This window comes from Boleophthalmus pectinirostris, unplaced genomic scaffold (assembly GCF_026225935.1).
Source record: "Boleophthalmus pectinirostris isolate CB_2022bp ecotype Guang Dong unplaced genomic scaffold, ASM2622593v1 HiC_scaffold_3, whole genome shotgun sequence".
Taxonomy (NCBI): domain Eukaryota; kingdom Metazoa; phylum Chordata; class Actinopteri; order Gobiiformes; family Gobiidae; genus Boleophthalmus; species Boleophthalmus pectinirostris.
The window spans coordinates 27,022,853-27,046,307 of NW_026571299.1; the positions used below are offsets into that span (position 1 = coordinate 27,022,853).

Genomic DNA, 23,455 nt, shown 5'->3' on the forward strand with positions numbered 1-23,455 from the left:
CAGCTATGGTCGGTTGATGCACAAGTTTAACCATTGGAACAACTCAAACCACAATAGAATTTAAAACACATTCTTGCCTCACAGTGACAAAGACCCATATTCTCAGGCAGGATGGGCCAATCTTCCAGCTAGGTACCACTCCTAAACATAATCAAGTTTTAATCAAGATATAGATTCAGTCATTTCTAACTGAAACGTGAAAATTGTTGAAGATTGATCAATATTTCAATCATATATTTCAATTCATATTTTTTTTTATTTGCCATATTGCCAAGCTCTAGAAAATCTGGAGATCTCTTACGCTGCACTGTGGTCATCTATGGGTTGTGACAGATTGACCCAGTTGCGTCAGTAATTGGTCAAATTTACCTCCAAGTTCAGTAAACGTGTAATATGTAACTTTTCCAGTGAAGGGTCCGTCTCCGTGGAGATATTATTGTTACACAGTAGGACATTAAACATTCATCTCCACAGAGACAAGCGCTGGGTCTGATGGCTGTCCAAAATTCAAATTGAAGTGACAAACCACAACAAACCATTCTTTGTTGTTGTAATTAATCATCTAAAATGAAGCAGTCTTCTCACACTGTTTACTTAGATACAACACCATTCAAAAGTGACACTACTTCAATATTTTGTGCTTTAAAAGGCAGCTTAAGAGGCAGTTTGTCAGAGATTTTCTATCTGGAGGGAAAGGAGGTTACCATGACACAAAAGCAGCAGGAATCACACAACCATGTCACAAAGCCAGTGCCACAATGTCAGAAGCAATTCATAGATATCAGCTTCCAATAAATGCAAGATTTTAAGGTGGTACAATATATTGAACGTAAAAATATAATTGCTATGGCAGTCCTAATTTTTCATCATTCTGAAATAATATTGTCCTAATACTAACATTTCAAACTCAAGAATAGACTCAAGAATAGATACCCAAATGATTTTACCATGTGGTCTTACGCAAGTACTCAAGATAGAAAGGTCAAATTTTATCCAGTTATGTGATTTTTATTTTATTTTTTTTCCCAGTATCGACACTTGCACAAATCTCCACTCTATCTAGTTTTGATACTCGTTTTAGTATTGATTAGTATGTGATTTTGAATACTATTGACAACCCTATTCCGAAACCCATTGGATAAACAAACTGATCTCCCAGCCTGGCCCTAAATGATCCAGTGTTGATGATGGACCCAGGTGAGAAGGTGGAACACAGCTGTCGAGAGTGGAGCAGTGAAGAGTGTGACAGCTTCAATCGATGCCGCGCTCAATAGACAAACAGCTCAGTCCAGAAAGAAACAGAGAGACAGAAGGAGAGAGCGAGACAGTTCACAAGTCCAGTGTAAACCTATAGGGACGGCCTGATGGGGCATGAGAGCGAAGTGGCGACAGTTAAACAAATGGGAGGAGTAATAACAGGCGCTGATAGAGGCTTTAGAGTGGGCATTATGACATGACACAACGCCAAAATCGATTCTTAATGTGTATTTTATGATATGGTTTGCTTGTTGAGGATGTAAAAATAAAGTTAATGATATGAATATTACTCAATTTTACATTTTGTAACTGAAAATACATATAATAATATAAAAACCTGGAAGCAAAGCAAACAAAGCATTATTACTTAAACATATCAGGTACATACTTTTTTAGACTTAGACAAACTTTATTGATCCACAAGGGAAATTATTTGGACACAGTAGCTCACATATCACAATATATTTTAATATTAGGGGTGTAACGATATCCAAGTCTCACGATACGATATTGTCACGGTACGATATTTACTGTGATAACGTGGGAAAGCTCACGATATGGTAGGGAGGCTCACAATAAGGAATGTTACCATATCCAAATCTCTCAGTTCGATATTTTCACGATATACATCTCACGGTACAATATTTATTATGATATTTTATGGAGTTTAACAAAACCGTTAATACACTACTTTTTCCTGTCAAAATGCCTTGACAAGACTTTATCCAAAGAACGAAGACTTAAAAGTGTTTAGAACTGTTATTTCTTCTAGTAGTCTGCACTGAAATGGAGCAAAGGATCATGGTCTATGTAGTTTCCTCTGTCTTTTTTAGCTGTTGCTGCACCATAACTCTTCATTTAAGCAAAGAGACTTGTAATTCAATATATTGTGATGGTCCACGATATTACTGTGTGAGAACTTTGACGATACGATATCACGATATTTTTTGTTATTGTTACATCCCTATCTAATAACAAAGAGTAAAACATATAATTGGACATATTAAATTCTAAATAAGTAGCAAAAGAGAAAGCAAAAGGCAGGTGTCAATTAAGGCGTAATTCTCTACAGATTAATTTTGACAGCAGGTCTATAAAAGAGCCGCTTGGATTTCAGTGAGCCAAATAATTACTAACTGAAGTTATGAATGCCAAACAACAGTGATGATAATAATAATGGAATTTATAGTGCAGTTTTATTGCACCTACTACTAGTACAGGTGCATGACACAGAATATTGTTAAGTATTATAGATCTGTATTCACACAGAGTTGAAATAGATTATTATATTAAATAAGGATGTAACAATATGGATGTAATAATAATGAAATATCGTGATATATCATCAAAGTTCTCACAATAATATCGGGACCATCACAATATATCGAATTACAAGTCTCTTTGCTTAAATTAAGAGTTATGGTGCAGCAAAAAAAGAGCAGGAACTACATAGACCATGATCCTTTGCTCCATTTCAGTGTAGACCACATGAAGAAATAACAGTTCTAAGCACTTTTTAATCTTAGTTTTTTGGATTAAATCTTGTCAAGCCATTTTAAGAGGAAAAGTAGCATATTAGGCTCCACAAAATATCGCAATAATATCATATTGTGAGATGTATATCGTGAAAATATCATACAGAGAGATTTGGATATTGTTATGTCCCTAATCGTGAGCCTCCCCACCATATCGTGAGCTTTCCCACGATATCGCAATAAATATCGTACCGTGATGATATCATGTCGTGAGACTTGGATATCATTACACCCCTAATATTAAATGCTAGATGCCCTTCCAGACACACAACATCTTCTTTTTACCAGATTTGGCACTGGCTCAAAGAGTACCCAACATTTGCTTGTGCCCTCTTGTGGCCAGAAGCTTAAACAACAAAACAATAAAAATGAAAACCTTATATTTACATTAACCTAGTAATGTTGAAACAGAAACGAAAGACCAAATCCAGTTCCATTCATTCAAGCACTGACTAAATATTTCACAATAGGGACTTGGTTATAAGCTGTAAGGTCCACACAGTTATCAATAGCAAGGTGAAGATTTATTGAATGCAGTGACCTCGTTCACTTTAACACACTCGTCTCCCACGGATCTGAGCCAATTTATGTAGGGGAAACCGCTGGACTCTAAAACACATAAAATAATCTCCCAAATTGGCTGGAAAAAAACGTTGTCATTTCAGTTTATCGCCACTGCAGCATTATGAGGTGTGCAATATCCTCTCCTCCTTCCTCCTGCACCTCATTTGGCGCTACACTTCGCATCCATTAAACCTATAATCAATCAATAACATCGATACGCCATCTCTGTCACCGTCACTGCAGGAATGGACAGCGTGACAACAACAAACCGATCGTAAACACTTCAAAATTACGCCCTTTTCCCAGCAATGCCATCAACGTGTTTTGTTTCCCCAACGCCAACCTACTGCAAGATGGTGCCAAAAAAATGAAAGCGCAGAATAAAATCATAATCTGGATGTGATTATTTGGGGAAAGCAAGGGTAAGGGAGCAGGAGACACGTTGGAAACCGCGAGAAGCAACGCCCTGCCCTTCGTTCAGAGTCAAAAATTCTAGCTCCTAGCCCACAGCGTGCACACCCCAAGCGAGCCCTTTTTTAAAATGAAAAGTCACAATTCTGGCAGCGGCTAGAGTGATTTTCTTAGCCTTTGTTAACCATGTACGTGCTGCGTAAAGGCGAGTACATTTGGAGAACACGCTGATCCTGCCACACTGGTGCCAAGGGGTGTTTTAACCGTATGCCATGTGCGTAAAATGACAGTTTAACTTAAGAAATGGTTGCCAAATAGCGTGGTAGCACTCCTAGCTTTTCCATAAAGAAAACAGAAAAGCATGCATCAATCTATCCAGGCATGTCAAGGCAAACCGCACTATGGGGCAACACAAAAGATGGATTGCGTTAAACAGTGTTGCAGGATTTTTTTTTTAAAGTTTTACCTTTAACTTGAGTTTCATATTCAGCAACTATCTCCTTATCCTTTCGGAATTTCGCCGGAGACGTCATGGCTGAGTTTTTTGGGATCAAACCTCCTCTCTCGCCCCTCGCTCGCAGTGGATTCAATTCTCGATCAATCGGTGAAAATTTGGAGAAGGGTGTCGCTCCGAAAATGAAGGGGTAGTAATGGGGAAAACAGAAGCCAGGGGCGGTGTATGGGTCCTCGGAATGCCCGCGGATCCGTATTGTGTGTCCCAGCCAGGTTGTGCACACTCACTCACTCAGGGCGCATTGTGAGTTTGGCGCTGCTGCTGCTGCTGTTGCTGAGTCGATCCCATCTGCCCCGACGACCAACCTCCTCCACCAAACCGGTTACAGCGCAAACAACTTCCAAGTAAAACAGAGTCATTCCACGCGTAAAAGACAAATAGCGGTAACTTCTAAGACGCGCAAGTTGGAAATAAGTTGTTAAGCGGCTCCACTCGACTCGGCTCCTTCCGTCCGCTCTGCACTGATCACCACCTCCTTTCCCCTAGCGAGGAAGAGAGGAGGACCCAAGTTGAGCCAAAGGGGTTGGTCAGTCAGCAGCCCACTAAGCCCAGTACTATGCAGCTCATGGAAATTTGAGCAAATATGGACAATATATTGCAAATGTTAAATTATAGTGATTATTAGTGCCACAAAAACAAAGTAACCTCATGAATTCATGTTTTATGATGATTATGGTCAATCTGTTATGTTGCCACGTTGGCCTATTTAAAAAAAAAGTACTATAGTTGGTGCGTAAAATGAGTCTGAATTTGAACCAAAAGCAATATACAAAGATAAATGAATAAAATAGGTTACTGCAATATCCAATTTCAGAGTTAGGCTTACATGTACTTTTGTTTTTTATTCACTAGTTATAATATAAAGGTGTTCTCATGTATATTACTGTCAGAATTGCAAAAAGTACCAAGCAACTCTGCTGTACCGCTGCTGTTTCATTATTTGAATGACATGTAAGCTCGCCAATTGATATTTAATAACTAAAAAAAAAAAATTAAAAGTAAAATTGTTTGTGTGTAAAATTATTTGTAAGTCTAAATTTGAACAAAAAGCAATATACAAAGATAAATTAATCAAATAGGTGGTTACAATGTCTAATTTTAGAGTTAGGATGTAGTTTTTTTTTTTTTTTTTTTTTTTATACTAGTTATAATATAAAGGTGTTCTGATTTTTTACTGGCAGAATCGCAAAAAATACCATACACCTCTGCTGTTTCAATCACTATACACGTTAAAACCCAATATAACAGCTACTTTCTTTGTTAGAGATCATTTGAATGACACGTAAACTCACCAATTGATATTTAATAACTAAAAAAATACAACTAATCAAATTTATCTAAAGCTGTAGATCAGACCAATAGCGTGCCTCCTTCTGAGCTCCGACCAATCAGAATCGAGCTTGCGGTCTTTTAAAGCTAGTCCCAGGAAGTCGCCTTTAACACCAGGAAGTTGTATACAAACAAAGCTGACAGATGCGTTAGCTGTTAACCAAATTTGAATGGATCGCTCGCTATCCCCGTGAAAGAGACGGGTTAGTCGCTCATTTCAGACGCTTAACTACCAAAAGAGAAGATTGCATTTAAACTTTTTACCTTGTCGTATTGGAAACGTGAAATATTTGCCCGATTGTTGACGAGCTAGCGTAAATTAGCTACCCGATCCGTCGCTTGAGGTTTAAACAAGGGCACAAGCATCAACGCTCAACACGTTACCTCAAAATTACCGCTTTTCCTGCTTTAAATACGAATACAGGTTCGCGTTTTGTGATCGGATCGCTTTTTCGGGACTGTTTATTATTTCTTGAAGACTGGACGAGTGGAAGAGGGACGCAGCGTTTAGCAGGATAACAACTATGTCTACATCCAACGCTAATTTTAAGAACAAATGTGTAAGCCAGGTGAACTGCATCTTCTGCGACAGTCTGCTCTGTACGAGGGGGATGAAAGCTGTACTTCTTGCAGACACCGAGGTGGAACTGTTTTCGACCGATATTCCTCCAAACAGGTGAGTGCTAATGCTAAAGCTAACCTTTGTTTGGATAGGTTGCCAAGGCTGTTATGATTGTGATCGCTACATTATTCAAATATTTTAGATGTCTACTTTGCTTTGAGGTGAAAAGAGTAGACAGAAGTGTGAATCAGTACCGTTACATCAAAATTATATGAATCCAGAGCAAGTAACAGTAGTAACAAAATACTAACTACCAAAGACTTGGAGAAACTGATCCATAAGGGAAATTATTTGGACACAGTAGCTCACACGTCACAATATAATATAATAACAAAGAGAAAAAATATATATAAATAGTAATAATAAATTCTAAATAAGTAGCAAAAAAAGATGGCAAGAGACAGGTGTCAACTTCTATAAATGTATATGTAGAAGTCAAAATAAAATAGAAAAATAAGTAATAAATTATAAAGAGGTCATAGGAAGACAGTGCAAAAATGATGATGATTGACAGGACAAAGGGTTATCTGTTACATAAGAATGATTTGTTGTACATCTGTATGGATTATGGTCTAATTGTAGTCCTGAACAAAGGATTGACAGTATTTTGGAAGTACTGCAATTGCTCATGAGTAATGTAGTAGCTTGGCATGTGATGTTACATTTGACTGCACATGTAACTAAATTATTAAAATGTGCATTTTTCCTATTTGCATACAAGAAAAAGGAGGAAATGTTTTCGCACTTTGTTTACATAAAGGGTTTGACAAATACAGACTCGTGATAGGTGGTTCGAACAGCCAAAAAAAAAAAAAAAAAAAAAAACTAAACTAAAATAGATTGCGACTTACCATTACTTGAGTAGTTTGCTTCTTTAGATACTATATGTTGTGATAAATTAAATCTTGGAACCGGAATCTACAAGTTACTCAATGTGATTACTTAACAACACCTTTTTATACTTTTTTTTTTTCTTTTTCATGTTGTTGGCAATGACAAAGACGCTGTTTGTACATGTTTAATCTGTTAATGTTTGTTTTCTCTTTACATGGACCCCCTCCCCCCAAAGAACTGTTGACTTTGTGGCCAGCTGCTACTCCACCGAAAGCTGTAAATGCAAACTGCGAGACATAGCCTGCCTCAAGTGGTACGTGATCCCCCTCCATTACCCTACAGGTGTTTTATAAGACACACCATCTGCTGATATGGAGCTAATTAAGTCATGTCAGTAAGCATAAACGTCAGATGCTGCTCTTTATTGCTCATTGCCGGTGTTTCAATGTATTGCTAGTAACAACAGGTCATTTTTAATAATTTACCTTGTTGTTTTTTATCTCGTAGCTCATTTCCAGTTGACAATATGTAACTTTATTATTAAGCAAATACCATTATAACATCATGTTGTAGAAACTAACAAAGTTACAACTTACTTGATACATGATATTTGTATTTCAATATTAATTTAATGCAAACAAATAAATGACAATTGAGCAGAATTATGTGTTATATAAAATGCGTAAAAGCTCCACTGTTAAAACAATGTAGATTATTCTTAAGCTGAAATCAACAAAACCAAAATAAAGGCGTATAATATTTTGGCAAAACACAATACCACACGTTAGATCTAGTGTACACAAACGTTATTACTGAACAGGATTGTAGACATGTCTCATTGTACCAGGTCAAAACAAACTCATAATAGAGCTACAAGCCTGACGTTGGCATTTTTGGATTTGTGCCTCTTTAAACTGCTGACATGCGATTTTCTTTATTCCCTCTCTCCCCCCTTTCCACACGCCCTCTTTTCTCCCCCATTCTCCACCTCGCTCCTCATATCTCTCCCCTCCCCCCTCTCCTGCACTCCTGCTTTTTCTAAAATTCTCTCACCCACTCTTCACTGTCCCCCACTCCCTAATTTTGTTTTCTCCTCTCTTCCCTCTTCCATCTCTCTTTCTTCCCTCCCTCTGTCCTCCTCGTCTCCCTCACTACTCCTCACTACCCCGTTCTCTCCCCCTTTCACAGTGGGAACGTAGTGGGCTATCACGTGGTGGCCCCCTGTAAGCCCTGCCTGCTCTCCTGTAATAATGGACACTTCTGGATGTTCAACAGTGACGCTGTCTCCACCCTCAACAGACTGGATTCAACAGGTCCGATTCTGCTCCACTAACTGTGATTCATGTTGCATAACCATTTGTATGTATGAAGCATATTTAGCCCGGAGAAAAAACATGATGGACAGGGCAAAGGAAAAGCACACTCCTACACATTTCTACTGCGATATTTAACAATACAAAGACAGTCAGGAACTTTTCTAGCTATTAAAAGTTTGAATCAGTGGAATAAATCAAAGTTTCATCATGAAACTTTTCTAACCCAGTGGTTTCATAGGCTGTGTCCACACAACAATGCGCCTGGATTTTTTTTTAGCGAGTTTAAAAAAAATTTGCATCCACACACGTGCCGGTTCAGTAAATACTCACGTCCAGACGACAACGGAGCACAAAGTGAAAACGATGCAATACATCTGCCACACCTGTATTTGGTGCTTTTAACAATGATAATAATATTTAATAATGCAAATCTCATCACTGTTTATTAAACTTTAAGGTAATTTAGTCTATTTTAGATTTATCCTAGAAATATAGCCATTTTGTTTTGCAAAAGTTAAACATAAGTCACAGAAAGAACACACATATTCCACTGAGTTGTGTCCTTTAGTCCGACAGAAGCTGAACCACATCAGCACACAATATCGAGCTGTTTTTTGAGCGCTCAGTTTATGCAAATTAGCCATGCAGTTTTAAGTTTTGTTTCTGTAAAACATAAACACATATGCCAGAGCTGTGTGGATAGGGAAGATTTGCGGACACAAAAACAACGTGTCTGGACGCAGATCATTTCTGATACGGTGGTATGCAGATTCGTTCCAGTGTAAACGTAATCTTTGTTACTGATCCGTGTGCGTAATCTGCGTGGTGTGTGTTGTTAATATTGGCGCTGGCAGTGTGTCTCAGTTGCTGGGTGATGGGAGCGGCTCCGTAGATTACACCTATCCCGTTTTGGCAATACTCTTGCAGTCTGTGGAGGCCAGTTCGAGGGCTGCAATATTTGCAGCATCGGAGGACTCTGATGATGATGCGGTCGTGACGTCATCATTTTCCAAAACCTGTGGTTTGTTTGTCCACACGACAACGCGACGCCGGCGTTCTCAGATTTCTCCACTCTGGAACCTGTTTTCAAAAAACTGTTTTTGCCCACCAGAAAGGCCAAAACGAATACAGACTTCACTGTTTTGATCAAAAAACTTTGTCGTGTGGAGGGCCCCTTAGTCTAGAAAGTTCCACTGTATGGCATTAAACATGTCTATCTTCCACTTAGTCAGTCACAGGTCTAAGTTTATTGCTAAAAACATACTTTGAAATTATGCATTCTTGTGAGCATGCTTGCCTCTCCACAGATCTGGCGTGTTACTTGCTTGTTTCAGTGTTTCATACTGTAGAACAAAGCAATAAGAGACCCTTTAAAATATTATCCTTTTTGATCTGTCTTTTTTTTGTATATATCCAGGAAAGTAGCTTGAAAAGTTTCCTGAATACATTTGTGAACATTTTTTGCAAGTGTTTTTTTTGTGTTTTTATGAACTTACTTCCAACTGAGCTGTCTTGTATTTGAAGAATAGCAATAAGTCTATACAATTATCTAATAACAAAGTTTCAATCTTTTCAATCTTCTTCTTTCCTGTACACAGGCCTTAACCTCCTCCTCTGGGGCGACCTCCCAGAGCTCGACGACAGCGAGAACGAGGAATCAGAAACCCCGTCAGAGGAAGAGTGCATCAGGTAAACAGGAAATGGACAGATGTGACTGAAACTTAAAGCACCAACCACCAGAAAGAAGATGAAGAAGAAGAGGAGGAAGAGGAGGAGACACATGTACAGTAAAAACCATGCTTCAGCTGAGAGGGACGAGCCTTAAAGAGTAATTCAACACTTAAATGCAGCAAATGCAAAATTGTAAGGGGTTCTGGTTGACTTATTTTTACGGTACTACTACTTGAAATCTACAAAACAAACTTGCGCGTTTAACCACAGCAAATTCCAACCCTGGTGTTTTAAATACTACCTTCAAAAATATATTTTCTTTACTAATGGAACAATATCTCTAATTTCTAGTCATTCAGTTGTTGTGTTTCAGTTGACATCACAACATTCTCTACGCCTATATTGTTTGATACCAATGGGGGCAGCTAGAATGAATGAATGAATGAATTGTTCAAATCCAGATTTTTATTTAATACTGTGAGTTCTTGGGTCTAATCACTAGTAGAAATGACTTGGTTCAATATTTTTGAACCTAGAATTTACCTTTTGGATATTTCCTGGCAAAAGACAATGTTATTAATGGGAAAAACTTACTCTTGACCCAATCTGGAATGTAGGACCTCATCACGTTCTACAATTCTACAATCAAAATGAACTTTATTTTTTCACACCAAAAACCACATCACCTCAAAACGAACTGTAGCAGTGCTTACCTCAAATACTTCCGTGCAAGTTTAAAGTAAAAATGTATTTATTATACATTGCTTCTGGTTGTTCTATTTCGGGCAACCTCTTCCTGTAAGCTGACACAAATTGCTGGATTGCCAATTGCTGGTAATTGTATTTGTATAATGTAATTTCTGGGCACTATTACTGACAAACTTGAATGTACGCCGACAAAGCTGGTTGCCAAATCCTTATCTAGTCTAATCATCAACGGGTTACTATGTCAGAGTTAGTTTTCTTATTTTTGCAAAAGTGAAAAGTAAATTTGTGAGCTTCCTTGCTTGAATTTTGAAGGCTGAACTTGGAGTTGTGTTTTATTTCATTAATCTTTTAACACACAAATCCTGCATATTTAGGCTTAGTAGTTCTTCTCTCAAATGGAAAACACTCTGATCCATTTTGTGATTTCATGTTGCAATAGACTTTTTTTTTCCACAATGGCCGGAAATGCCGCCTTGAACTTCTGGTTAATGCTTTTCTATGGCAAAATGTCTTGTGAAAATGTCTCGCGTATTCTCCACCAGCTTCATACATCTGCCCCATCTTCAAAACTTCAACCAACAAGGTCCACAAAAAATAAACAATCTGTCCATGAAGAATTTATCCACAACTATCAAGATAAGAAAGACGAAAGCTTAAAGACGAACAACAATGACGCATTAGTGAATTACTGAACACAACTAAGAAGAATATTTAGCAATTGTGGACCTTGTGGGAAGATTTGGTGATGAGGCAGGCAGATTTATTAAGCTGGTGGAGAATACGCGAGGCATTTCCACATTGCTGACTTGAAACCTACCGCTTCATGGTGGAACAGAGTATTTTGAGCATTGGAGATGCAGATAGACTAGTATTTAATAGTTACTCAAACATGTGTGAATGAAAAAAAAAACAACAACTCCAGGTCTGTTTTCCATAAGATAACATTATAACACGACTAAAAGCTCACATGAATCAATTGTGTGTCATATAGGATCTTTAATATCTGTATCAGCTAGACAAATATTGTATACCGGTATCGGCTCAAAAAATCCACATTGGAACATTCCTAATCGGTACAATCCCTTTAAGTGTTGAATTACCCTTTACTTCATGTTTATGGCCTTCTTCATCATCACCATCACTGTTAAAAGCACAGATATCCTCTTCGCTCCCATCCTCTCTGCTGTTTTTGTACCGCTGCGTATGGACTAAACAAAACGAGGCTCAACCCAAAACCACTATAGTGCTGTTTCCGATCATACTAGGAGGTCTACAACGCCTACAAGTGAATGCTTTCTCTCTGCTGCTTTAGTCCGGTCCTTTTTCCAAAAATATATATAAATATATATATTAACAATTAACACAACTTTTTAATATTTCTACAGTAACCTCTCTGTACTATTAATATTAAGACTTCCATTGACATAAGGCTTAATACATGATATCTATATGGTCTATATATTTTCGGTGTGCCTGATTGCGGACTGACAGTTTGTGTGTTTTTGAATTTTGTGAATGGGGGTAAAGTAGCACAAATATTTATTCTAATATTTAATTTAAGGGCATATATGATAGAATAACCTATACCAGGATGCTGTACTGACAAGGTGATTTTGATACTAATACAGACTGGTGCATTGGTGACAACTCACTGAAAAATCAGATAACACGTACTAATGTTCTCATGTATGGTTAATTTGAATGGGATTTCTTATTATAATACTAAACTAATATATAGTATTAACAAATAAGAAGGTGGAATTGTTAATCTACTAATGACTAACGCAGGTACAACGTGTTTCCATTGAGTTGTATGTAGCAGCTTAATTGTAGCACTGCACACGAAACACCAAAATTATCAAAATATTTCGTTTTTGGGGCACAAATTTTCATAAATGCATATACGTTTTTCAGACAAGTACAGTTTTTATTTATTTATTCATCCATTTTCATAAACGTACACAAAGCCAAGTGTATATGTATACTGGTAGCTGATTTCCTGTATTTTACTTTACAGGATTTTCCAAAATTAAATGAAAAAATATCTTCATTGAATACATTTCCAGAATTATACAAATTTCTGTATTTTGCAGTGAGTGACAATTTGTGCTCCGTTTGATTTGGGATACAACTCATTATTATAATATTATTTGTATAGCTCCTGATCTTAAAGGGACAGTTCAGAATTTTGGCCATAGGGTCTCATTTCCTAGTGAGCCAGAGTGTTGGAGACGTGTGGAGACACTTTTTGAAATATTCCATCCAGTCCTTGTATTTGGAGAGGTTTCTGGTGCTAGGCTAGTGCATGTCAATGGCCATAGTTATGTCTTACCCACTCCACAAAACACCCGAAGCAAATCTATTATTACACCAGACTGTCCATGTGAATGTCTGTGTTGATAGAATAATAGAAGAAGTAGAACTAATCTCGTATCACTTGAATCGTCGTATGTTGAGGGACTATTTTCTCAGCAGCAGCGAAATTTTACTGTGCTCCAGTTAGTTCTGATGATATGAACGTGGCCCAAGCCCCGGGTTTCCAAAATGGCCACCCATTCAAGTCAGTTTGAGTTGAGAAAAAGTTTATGATCTAAAAATAGGTGAAAATCTCCACAAAATCTGACATTTTTGAAAGTTGTAGGTGCCCTGTCAGACGAACACGAGTAGTTTGTGATTACATTGCGCTCTATGAGGAAAAAAATCTTCTCTCGGCCCATGGGATTTTTTCCGCTGTAGTACCAGTGAGTGGCCACTACTTCAACTTGAGGCAGCTACAAGCTAGCAATATCCTATCCAGTTATTTTAATAGATCTGTGACGTGGCCATATCTGGAACAGGCTTCTTCATGTGCTCTATGTATCGCTATGGCAATGGTGCTAGGTGATATCAGTTTGCTGCTGCCAAACTTTCTATCAGGAAGTCCAACTCACTGCTGCTGCTCAGACATAAATCCTTCAAATGCAAGGTTGGTTTTACTTCTAAAATTATTCTATTGACACAAACATTTACATGGACAGTCTGGTGTAATAATAGATTTGCTTTGGGTGTTTTGTGGAGTGGGTAAGACTGTTTTTAGTGGCAGGCTAACTATGGCCATTGACATGCACTAGCCTAGCACCAACAACCTTTCCAAATACAAGGACTGGATGGATTATTTCAAAAAGTGTCTCCACACATCTACAGTACTCTGGCTCACTAGGAAATGAGACCCTCCAAAATTCTGAGCTGTCCCTTTAAGGCAATTAAAGCCTTTAGAATTGTCTTATTTTGAAAGACCAAACGCCCAGGACTGCATTGAAGCACAGTGCATTTGCTTAATGGGTAATTTCAATGTTACTTTGTTGTTAATGAAGTTGTCAACCGCTAATTGGCCTTTTAGCAGCCACAAGTGCGTACGCCATTTTAAAACACAAGACTATATCTGTACGATTATTAGCTGTACGACAATTGCCTTGATTATAGTCTTAAGTTTAATTTAAGTTGTGGTCCACATTTTCAAATACCCTTTACTGACCTGCTACACTTGCACACCAAATAATATTTAATGTATTCTTAACGATGACTAGTATTTATTTAAATTACAAACCAAATATAGAAATGATAATAATATAATTTACTTAACTTTTTTTTGTTTTGTTTACGGACTTTGTTTACAGAGCTGTTTGTTTTTGTGTATTTAATATTACATTTGTGACTTTTGTTCATAAGAAGTGACTGGGTGTGTACATTGAAGCTTCCTCTGGTTAGGATCATTTAACGGTTGTAAATTATGTGAGGCCCTGCTAAAGATGTATATTTTGAAATTGCACTGAAACTGAATTGTTAGTTTGAAAGAAATTATTTGTTTTGTATGCTTGGTAAATTAATAAACTTTTTTTTTTCTTTGACTTTGAAATCCATGGTGTGTTTTCATATGGGTGTATCGCAGTAACAGCAAGGACATGCACGCTCCACTTAAAGACATCTGGAGTCTAACCTGCAACCACTTTACCGAGAGGTGGAGACGGGATAACCACTCTGCCACAGTAACACAGTATATCAACTTTCTGGTGACATAAACATTTTCATTTTGTTTTAAAGGGCCCATGTTAAATGAGTTTCTGATCAATCCATGTGTCATTTGTTCATTCGTTTTTCAATATAAAACCAAAATATTCATTATTTGTCTCCAAAACCAAAATGAAAAAACAGATAACGATTTGTTTTTTCAGTTTTCGATTTTGTGTTTAAATGAAAAATGGAAAAAATGGATAACAGCCGTTTCCGTGACTTAAACTGCAATGCCGCACTTTTGTGCTGCATACAGACTGAACCAGGACTGAACCAGGTCCGACCAGACCGGGACCAGAACTGAGGCCGCGATCCAGGCTGGTACCACACCAGGGCTGAGACCAGGACTGAGGCTGGGACCAGATCAGGACCAAGCTGTGATTCAGACCGGGACTGAGACCTTGACTAGGCCGGGACCAGACCAGGACTTGCAAAACTTTAGGGGGCAGTAGTGCTACTTGGATATACAGAAATTATGCAAACTTGTCCTTCTGGTGCTCTTCAGGGATCAGTCTCAAATAAAAAACTTGAGAAAGCTGAGGCGCTCCAAAAGTACAAAATAATTAAAAGCCACATACCACATGACAGATAAAGTTAAAATCATGCCAACACCTTTCAGCTGTTCGGCCTTCATCAGGGCAAACTGTTTGCCCGAAACGCATTGGTGTGATTTTAACTTTATCTGCCATGTGGTATTAAGGGCTTTAAATTATGTTTTACTTTTTGAGTGCCACAACTCCAGGTATGTTTTTGAGAAGGTAACAAGCTCACAGGAGTATATTTGCATATTATAGGACCTTTAAAAGCTCCCAAAGAACTGATACAAAACTAAATAAACTGTTTTTGTGTTTTTATTGTTCATCTTACTCTCATTTTGCTTTTTTGTACAATACTTACACCTCAACCAAGCCATTCATAAGCATGTTTTAATACAACTAGAATGGAAATACTAACCAAAACTGTATTTATTTTAATCCATATTTCCTGTATACATGCACACTCCGCTGTCTGAACTATAACTTGTAAAAGCTGTAGGACTAGGCTAACCACTCTGTCACTTTTCAGACTTACATAATGTTTCAATTCATTTCAAAATCTGCACACACTAAAATACACAGACCCTTCATTGACCATGCAAAGTTATGAAATCTTCCCTGCCTGAACACGTACCAGGTTTTTTAGACAGTGCATGAAGATACATTAGGATATCTCTGTAGAAATAGTTGTGGTTTTGCTCTTGAGTTATTTGATCGACTTGCGTAACACTTTATCTGGACCATCTCACATTCTCGAAGATGTGCTTTGAGATTTTAGGCCAGAAAACACTTGTAAAATGGAAAGAATAAGCGGCTATGCGCATACGTGACAGATACAGGCAGTACTCTTTGAAGTACATTGGCAGGATTTCACGTTTTTCTAATTATTCCCCGGTGAGATGATAGCTGTGGTTTTACGTCAGTTAAGCGAACTTTTGTGGAGAAAAGTTGAGTGCAAAAATTCACCAACAGGCTCCTACAGGACGACATTCATTCTCCCTACAACTGTACAACAACTCACCCTTCTATAACAGATAATACTCCCTACAACTGTACAAATACTCACCCTTATACAACAGATAATACTCCCTACAACTGTACAACAACTCTCCTTAATTTAAGAGATAATACTCCCTACAACTGTACAACAACGCACTCTTATGTAACAGAAAATACTCCCTAAAACTGGGTCCGGTCAAGTGGTAACGGAGGGAAACGGGCAGATTTTTTACATTCAAATAGCTCTTATTCAGAAACTAGAGGGATTATTGAAATAAGTAAAGTATCAGAATGTAGGAAAGAGTTACACTCCAGCAGGGTAAAGTTAAACCTGTGATATTCTTTCAAGTTGTTGACAAAAAAATTTAAAATTCATGTAGCACTTTTTGGGCAATAACTACAAACAGTGATAACTAGCGGTTCTCACTTACATATCCTTAACAAACTGGTTTGAATATTCATGTAGTTTTCTACCATATGGTACAAGATTAGGTTGAAAAACCTCTTACTTTTTGACTAATGAGATTTTTTAGTAAGAAAGGTCATGGTAACGGAGGAAAAAGTAACGGAGTGAAAATTGTGCAAGCAAGTAGAAGGAGCATGATTTTGCATAATTTGTCAGCTTTTTTCTTCCAAATACTTTAATATTACTTCAAAATGAAAGGTAACTATTTCTATAAAATATGTCAGTCCTTCCAAGCAAATTTTTATCATTTTAAACACTTTTTTTTTGAAAAATCATGTACCTTCATCAACAGCTCAAAGATCGAATAACACAAGATATGATGAAATACATCTATTTATTTACATGATTTGCAAGGCTTTGAAATTTGGGAAATAATTTTTGTTCCATGTTGCATACATGGTATGTTTAAAGGGATAGTTCGGATTTTTTGACATGAATCTGTATGTCATCCCCGTGAGCAGTGTCGTGCATCCACACTGACTTACCCCCAACAGCGTCCGGTGAACCGAGATACTGGCTGTTTTCGGTGCTGACGAAAGTAGTCCGGCAAGTTGAATGGGAACAGTAAAATAAAGCGTTTTTCTTCTCAAAACAATATGTGTTAAAAAGAGTGATACATTTGCATCACAAAACCATCATCCTCAAAAAGTCAGACCTCATAATCGCTTGCCACTATTTTCTTTCCGTTCGTATCACTCCGCGCTGCCGCCATGTGACAGCCGCGCACGGATCCATCACTTTCTGCAGTTGTTTGGCAGTGTTTACATGCGCAGACCGCCGCGACGTGAGAGAGCTAACGTGAGAGCTAGAGTGATAAGTATATAAGTTTGTATAAGATACATAAGAATATATCTAAAAAATGGTGTGAACTCTTGATTATCCAGGCTGTGAACCAGGCGCGGCTGTCACATGGCGGCAGCGCGCAGTGATAAGAAAGGAGAGAAAATAGTGCAAAGCGATAATGAGGTCTGACTTTTTGGAGGACGATGGTTTTGTGATGCAAATGTATCACTCTTTTTAACACATATTGTTTTGAGAAGAAAAACGCTTTATTTTACTGTCCCCAGCCAACTTGCCGGACTACTTTCGTCAGCACCAAAAACAGCCAGTATGTCGGCTCACCGGACGCTTTCGGGAGTAAGTCAGTGTGGATGCACGACACTGCTCACGGGGATGCCATACAGATTCATGTCAAAAAACCTGAACTATCCCTTTAAAACGTATGTAACTTTAGAACCAAAAATGGTACAGAAAAAAGGTAAACAGTTTCATAAACTAGAGTACATATGCTATCCGTTGAATACATTTTTATATCAGATGCATTAACTTGAATTTTTGGCCTTGCTGTATACTTCTGCTTGAACGGGCCCAACTGTACAACAACTCATCCTTATGTAACAGATAATCCTGTCAATCATTATTTCATCTTTGCACTGTTTCTCCTTAAGAGCTCTTGTATATAACTGAGATATATTTGTATTACCATATTTCTATTTTTTTATGCCTTATTGACACCAGTCTATTTCTATTTTTGTTATTTATTATTTCCATTTATATTGTTACTCATTGGCTACATTTACATGATGTTTTTTTAATTCCAATTTAATTGTTAGATTTAAATAGTTTGCAATTAAATTATTATTTTTATGTTGTTGTTTTTTTTAATATTTTTTGTGACTTACAGTGTGCTATATTATTAAAAACAATTCCATTATCACATTTTTTGCCCCCAAAAAGACTCCTACCTACTACTTACTGATTCGGTTATTTAACAGTACTCTTATATGTACTTTTACAGCAAAGAATAAAGTAAATACTAATACAATTAAATATTTAATTTCTCTACTCTAAAACATTTAGGTATAATACATTTTCATCTTTCAGCAGATAGATAACAAACAGCTGACATGCCATCATTCTAAATAAGGTCAAATTATGCCTCTACTCATTTATGATTTTGAATTAGAGATCTTTATGTAAAAAAATACATTGTTTGAACAAAGTTATTGTTATAAATGCCTCTTCTGCAAAATACTATGAAGAAAAAAAAAGGTTATATTTAAACTATGATATCTTTATAGTATGTAGTATTTGTATTTTCCAAATTAAATTGTTTAATCTTCTTTGTTCATTAAAAAAAAAATATATATATATATTCTTAACATTTTGTTTCAGGGTATCTTTTCTAGGCCACAATCAAAAAGGTTAAATAATGCAGCCACTGGAGGTTTTTTTATTTACTTGAAGTTAAAGTCATTTATACTTACTCCCAAAGATGTATCACTGCAAATAATGTAGCTGTAAGAGCCAAACTATTGTGAGCTTCACTTTTCATATGAAACTCCATAATAATGCCCCAAACCTCTGTTTTGTCTGCAGTGTACCTGACTGTACACACTCATTCAACAAGTTTGCGGCCTTCAGGTCTCACATTTACACAGACAATAAGAGGCATCTAGAGGCAGTCAACATCAAAGAACAAAGACATGTCAGATTCAATTTAAGAAAAAAACATTTGCAGACAAACAGAAGTTCATTTTAGAGATCATATAAAGGGAGGCAGAAACACAGTATACCCATTTAGTGGTTCTCATAAACTGTAAAATGTTTGGAACACTAAACACCGTTGCCTCTCATTTGTCGAGAGTAAAGTCCACTAAAAATGTACGTGAGGTGACTGTACAGACAGTTGAACAAGAACAGATGAGTTATTTATGCCTCTGTCAGCCGTCCACGTCTGATGTGGACTACCAGGACGCTGCAAGTGCACTTAGTCAAAGTGTGAATGAGGACCTTTTTCGAAGAGTTTGTCATTGTTTTACTTGAAGCTCCAGACCAAGTTACTGTTACCAGCTTTAGTAATAAAACAATTGAAGAGGTTCAAAAAGTTCATGATGTTGCTCACTCTCATCTTTTTCAAAACTCAAGGAGAAAATATTTGCTGTTGGCTTGGCTGACTACTTAGTTTCCTGTGTGAACGATGAGCTTCAAAAGTATGATCTCTTTAGAAAAGGCAACAGCATTTTGTGTACAAATCATCGTCACAAGTCAGAGTTTAAAAACAACTTCAATTATGTTGAACCCCTGCCAATGTAAAAATGACTGTGGTGAAGACCGCTCTGCCTATTATGTTCTAATGCACACTCCTGTACCGCTCTTTGAATCAGTCTTTTAAAGAGCAATATGAAAAGACCCTTTTACAAGTTCCAAACCAGAATGTTTTAAAGAACAAATGGGATGGACAGAACACAACCAGAAACTCTACTGAAAGAGGAGACGTCTGCTTTAGCACTGATACTCTATCATGACAGTTTTGAAGTAGTTAATCCTCTTGGATTCAGTTGTAAAAAAAAAAAAAAAAAAAAAACCACAAAGTGTTGGTCATGTACATGACGGTTGGCAATATTCTGCCCTATAACAGGTCACACTGATTATATGCCGCTCGAACTGCTGTGCAGGGAACAGGATTTTAAGCATTTTGGACAGAACATGTTTTTTGAGCCACTAATAAAAGATCTGCAACACCTGGCTTTGTATTTGAAAGACAGCACAGTGATTAAAGGCTTTGTCACTGCCATTACACGTGATAATCTTGGTTCTCATTTTTGTAGATTTTGTGACATAAACAGGCAAATATTTCAGTTGAATCTGCTATCCTTGGATGTAAACTGCACAAAGCAGTCATTCCAGCAGCACGTGCAAGACATCAAAACTGGAAATGCAGACTCAGTTTTTGGTGTAAAGTTTGACTCCGTCTTCAATTGTCTGCATCACTTCCACATCTGCCAGTGTGGTTTCTGCTGTGTTTGGGGCATGACCTATTTGAATATGCACTAACCACTTGGTTAACAAGGAGAAATTGTTTAGTTTTGTTGATTCAACCCGCAGGATCACAAAGTTTACCTTTGTCAGGGATGATGCACGAGACAAGCCATGTTGTTTAGAATAGGTGCCTTTTAAGAATACTGACAGTGTTAGTTGGTGACAAAGCCAGAAGCAAAGTAAGTAATGCTTGGAAGCTTGTTTTGCTGTTTAAAGATATGGTTTCCTATATATGTGCTCCTGCAATCACCCCTGATGAAGTAGCTTACTTGCTTTTTCTGACTGAAGAATACATTGAGCTGAGAGCAGAACTCTTTCCAAATCACGCCCTCAAACCCAAACTCAAACCCAAACATCATTTTCTCTGTCATTAACCTGAGTTGACTTTGCAGTTTGTAGTTGCACTCATCCATCTGTGGACACTGAGATCTGAAAGCAAACACAGCTTTTTTTAAACAAGTGCCAGAAAATTGCACAATTTTAAAAGGCTTTTTGCCACCTTAACTGAAAGACACCAACTGCTTCAGGCTTACTTAAGTGCAGGTAGTCATTTTCCCTCCTGTCATCCAGTTAGAAAAAGAAGCAGATGTCTTTCCAAATGACTTCAATGAAAGCATACAACATGCTGTGTCATCATTTAACTTCAGCAGTGCAACCACAGTGGCAACTAATGTTATTACTCTCAAAAGGCACGAGATACAAAAAGGGAATGCATGTTGTTCTTGACCAGAGTAGTGCAAGTTTGAAGGTTGGAGAGGACGTATTGATTTTGGTTCACAGCAGCAGTATTGTTTATTTTGTTGTAAAACAACAAGTAGCTACAGAAATGTTGCATTTGGATGTTTGCAGCAGGAGATGCCAGAATCTTTGTGTGTGGAACACAATGATTTAATGAATTATTATCTGTTGGTCAAGTACATTGTTAATGACACTGACTCAACTGCTTTACAGTACTCTGTTGTAGATGTTGACCCTGGAGTAAGAGGTGAGGTAGACTAAGGTTAATGAACTTCTGTGCTAGTCACAGTTTGTCCATAACGAACAGCATGTTTGAGCTCAAGTGTGTCCATCAGAGCACGTGGCACCAGGACAGCTTAGGCCAGAGGTCGATGATCGTGTCATCTGACCTCCGGCCACGTGTCTCGGACACTCGGGTGAAGAGAGGGGCAGAGCTGTCAACCAGTCACCACCTGGTGGTGAGTTGGGTCCGCTGGTGGAAGAGAAAGCCAGAAAGACCTGGCAGACCCAAGTATATTGTGAGGGTCTCTCTCTAACATCTGGAAGAGTCTTCTATTAGGGCGACCTTCCAGGAGACCAGGTCCCTCTGTATAAGAAGTGGGATCGGAGGATGTGTTATAACTAAAAGGGAATCACACTCCACAGCTCCCCGGTAAGTCTTTTCCAGGGTACTGAAGAGGAGAATCCGGCCAATAGTCAAACCTTGGATCCAGGAGGAGCAGTGCGTTTTTCATTCCAGCCACAGAACACTAGACCAGCTCTACACTCTCCATCGTTTGCTCAACCACTCCCTCGTAGTGTTCTGTGGGGGGGTGCTCTGGCAGTATGTTTTTTTTTCTCCTATTTAAGTTTTTCTTTAAATAAATAAATAATACTATTTATTTATTTATTTATTTATTTATTTATTTATTTATTTTTTTACAGATTTATTATTTCAAGATACAAAGAAAAAGGGGAGATGATGAAACACAGGTGCAGCACATTAGGGTGGGGCAATAATCAAAGGAAACAAGAAACAAGGTGTGATTTCAAAATAAAAACAGTTCACAAAATAAAAGGGGAGCAAACAGGACATGGAACATGACAATATCAGCTTCAGTTAGGGTCATGTAATAAATTTGTTACATTAGACACTACTAGAATAAATGTATGGAACACATGAGTTAGAAATGCTGTGCTGTGTTCAGATTGTGGTGTTTCTTCTCACCATTCATCAATTTTTTTTCGCTTATCAGTGGTGGGGTCCCGGTTGCAGCAGTCAAAGCAGGGACTCCCAGACTTTTTGTCACCCCGGACACTTCCTCCTGAGGCGTTCCCAGGCCAGCCGAGAGACATAGTCCCTCCAGTGTGTCCTGGGTCTTCCCCGGAGCCTCCTTCCAGTGGGACATGCCCAGAACACCTCCGCAGGGACGTGTCCAGGAGGCATTCGGAGAAGCCTGAGCCACCTCAGCTCCTTACTTTACTCTATCTCTAAAGCCGTTTTCACAAAGGCCAGAATAGTGCCGGTTCCCGCACCTGTTACACTGGGAGCCATAATGCTTATTAGTGAACGACCCACGTTCAAACCATTTAAGTGAACCCATGTGTCATTGACAGAGGGTGTGCATTTGCCACCAAATAAAAACAAGGCCATGCAAAAGCAGATGACAAGGAAAATAACAATCATGGATTGCATCATCGACACCAGCGAGCATTTGTACTCACACAAATTATTATTTATCTGTGCCAAGCTCTGCTGCAACATCTGCAGTGGAGAAGGCACCAGTGACTCCCAATCCAAAGACGTAACCTTACCAGGCCAACACAGATACAGCAAATATTTGGTCTCCACTGACCACTGCACAATCTTCTTCTCACTTGATTTCTCCACCATATTCCACACACACGTTTTCTTTGTTTGTTTATTTTATCGCATGTGACCCAGCTGCTGACCTGCTGACTTGTACTGTGTCATTATGGTTTGTGTTGAAAACGCCAAGTAAAAAAGTTTTACTTTTTGGTTCCCTTTTTGATTTTTGGAGTGAACAGGTCAGTCAGTTCAAGATTAGACTTGATAACACTATAAGGGAGCATCCAGCCACTC

General features: G+C 38.0%; 2 protein-coding genes across 3 annotated transcripts in view; one reads left to right on the forward strand and one right to left on the reverse strand.

Annotated features, from left to right (window-relative positions):
- srgap2 (SLIT-ROBO Rho GTPase activating protein 2) overlaps positions 1 to 4,742 on the reverse strand; it is a 161,967-nt gene extending 157,225 nt beyond the window's left edge. For both annotated transcript variants that reach the window (XM_055160740.1, XM_020920199.2), the window contains exon 1: positions 4,234 to 4,742. In XM_055160740.1, coding sequence (XP_055016715.1) covers positions 4,234 to 4,300 — 67 coding nt within the window. In that variant the 5' untranslated portion in view covers positions 4,301 to 4,742. The remainder of the gene's footprint in view (positions 1 to 4,233) is intronic.
- Positions 4,743 to 5,732: 990 nt separating this feature from the next.
- On the forward strand, positions 5,733 to 14,503 carry fam72a (family with sequence similarity 72 member A). The gene is made up of 4 exons (XM_020920201.2): positions 5,733 to 6,286; positions 7,302 to 7,379; positions 8,255 to 8,379; positions 9,981 to 14,503. Exons 1-4 carry the CDS (start codon positions 6,135 to 6,137, stop codon positions 10,073 to 10,075), a joined length of 450 nt encoding a protein of 149 aa, XP_020775860.1. The 5' UTR covers positions 5,733 to 6,134; the 3' UTR covers positions 10,076 to 14,503.
- Positions 14,504 to 23,455: the final 8,952 nt, after the last annotated feature.

Excerpts from the sequence above, each read along its gene's own strand:
- fam72a (XM_020920201.2), top strand. The coding sequence starts at position 6,135 with ATGTCTACATCCAACGCTAATTTTAAGAACAAATGTGTAAGCCAGGTG. Across the intron at positions 6,287-7,301 it reads ACCGATATTCCTCCAAACAG|AACTGTTGACTTTGTGGCCA; the intron begins GTGAGTGCTAAT and ends CTCCCCCCAAAG. Across the intron at positions 8,380-9,980 it reads CAACAGACTGGATTCAACAG|GCCTTAACCTCCTCCTCTGG; the intron begins GTCCGATTCTGC and ends TCCTGTACACAG.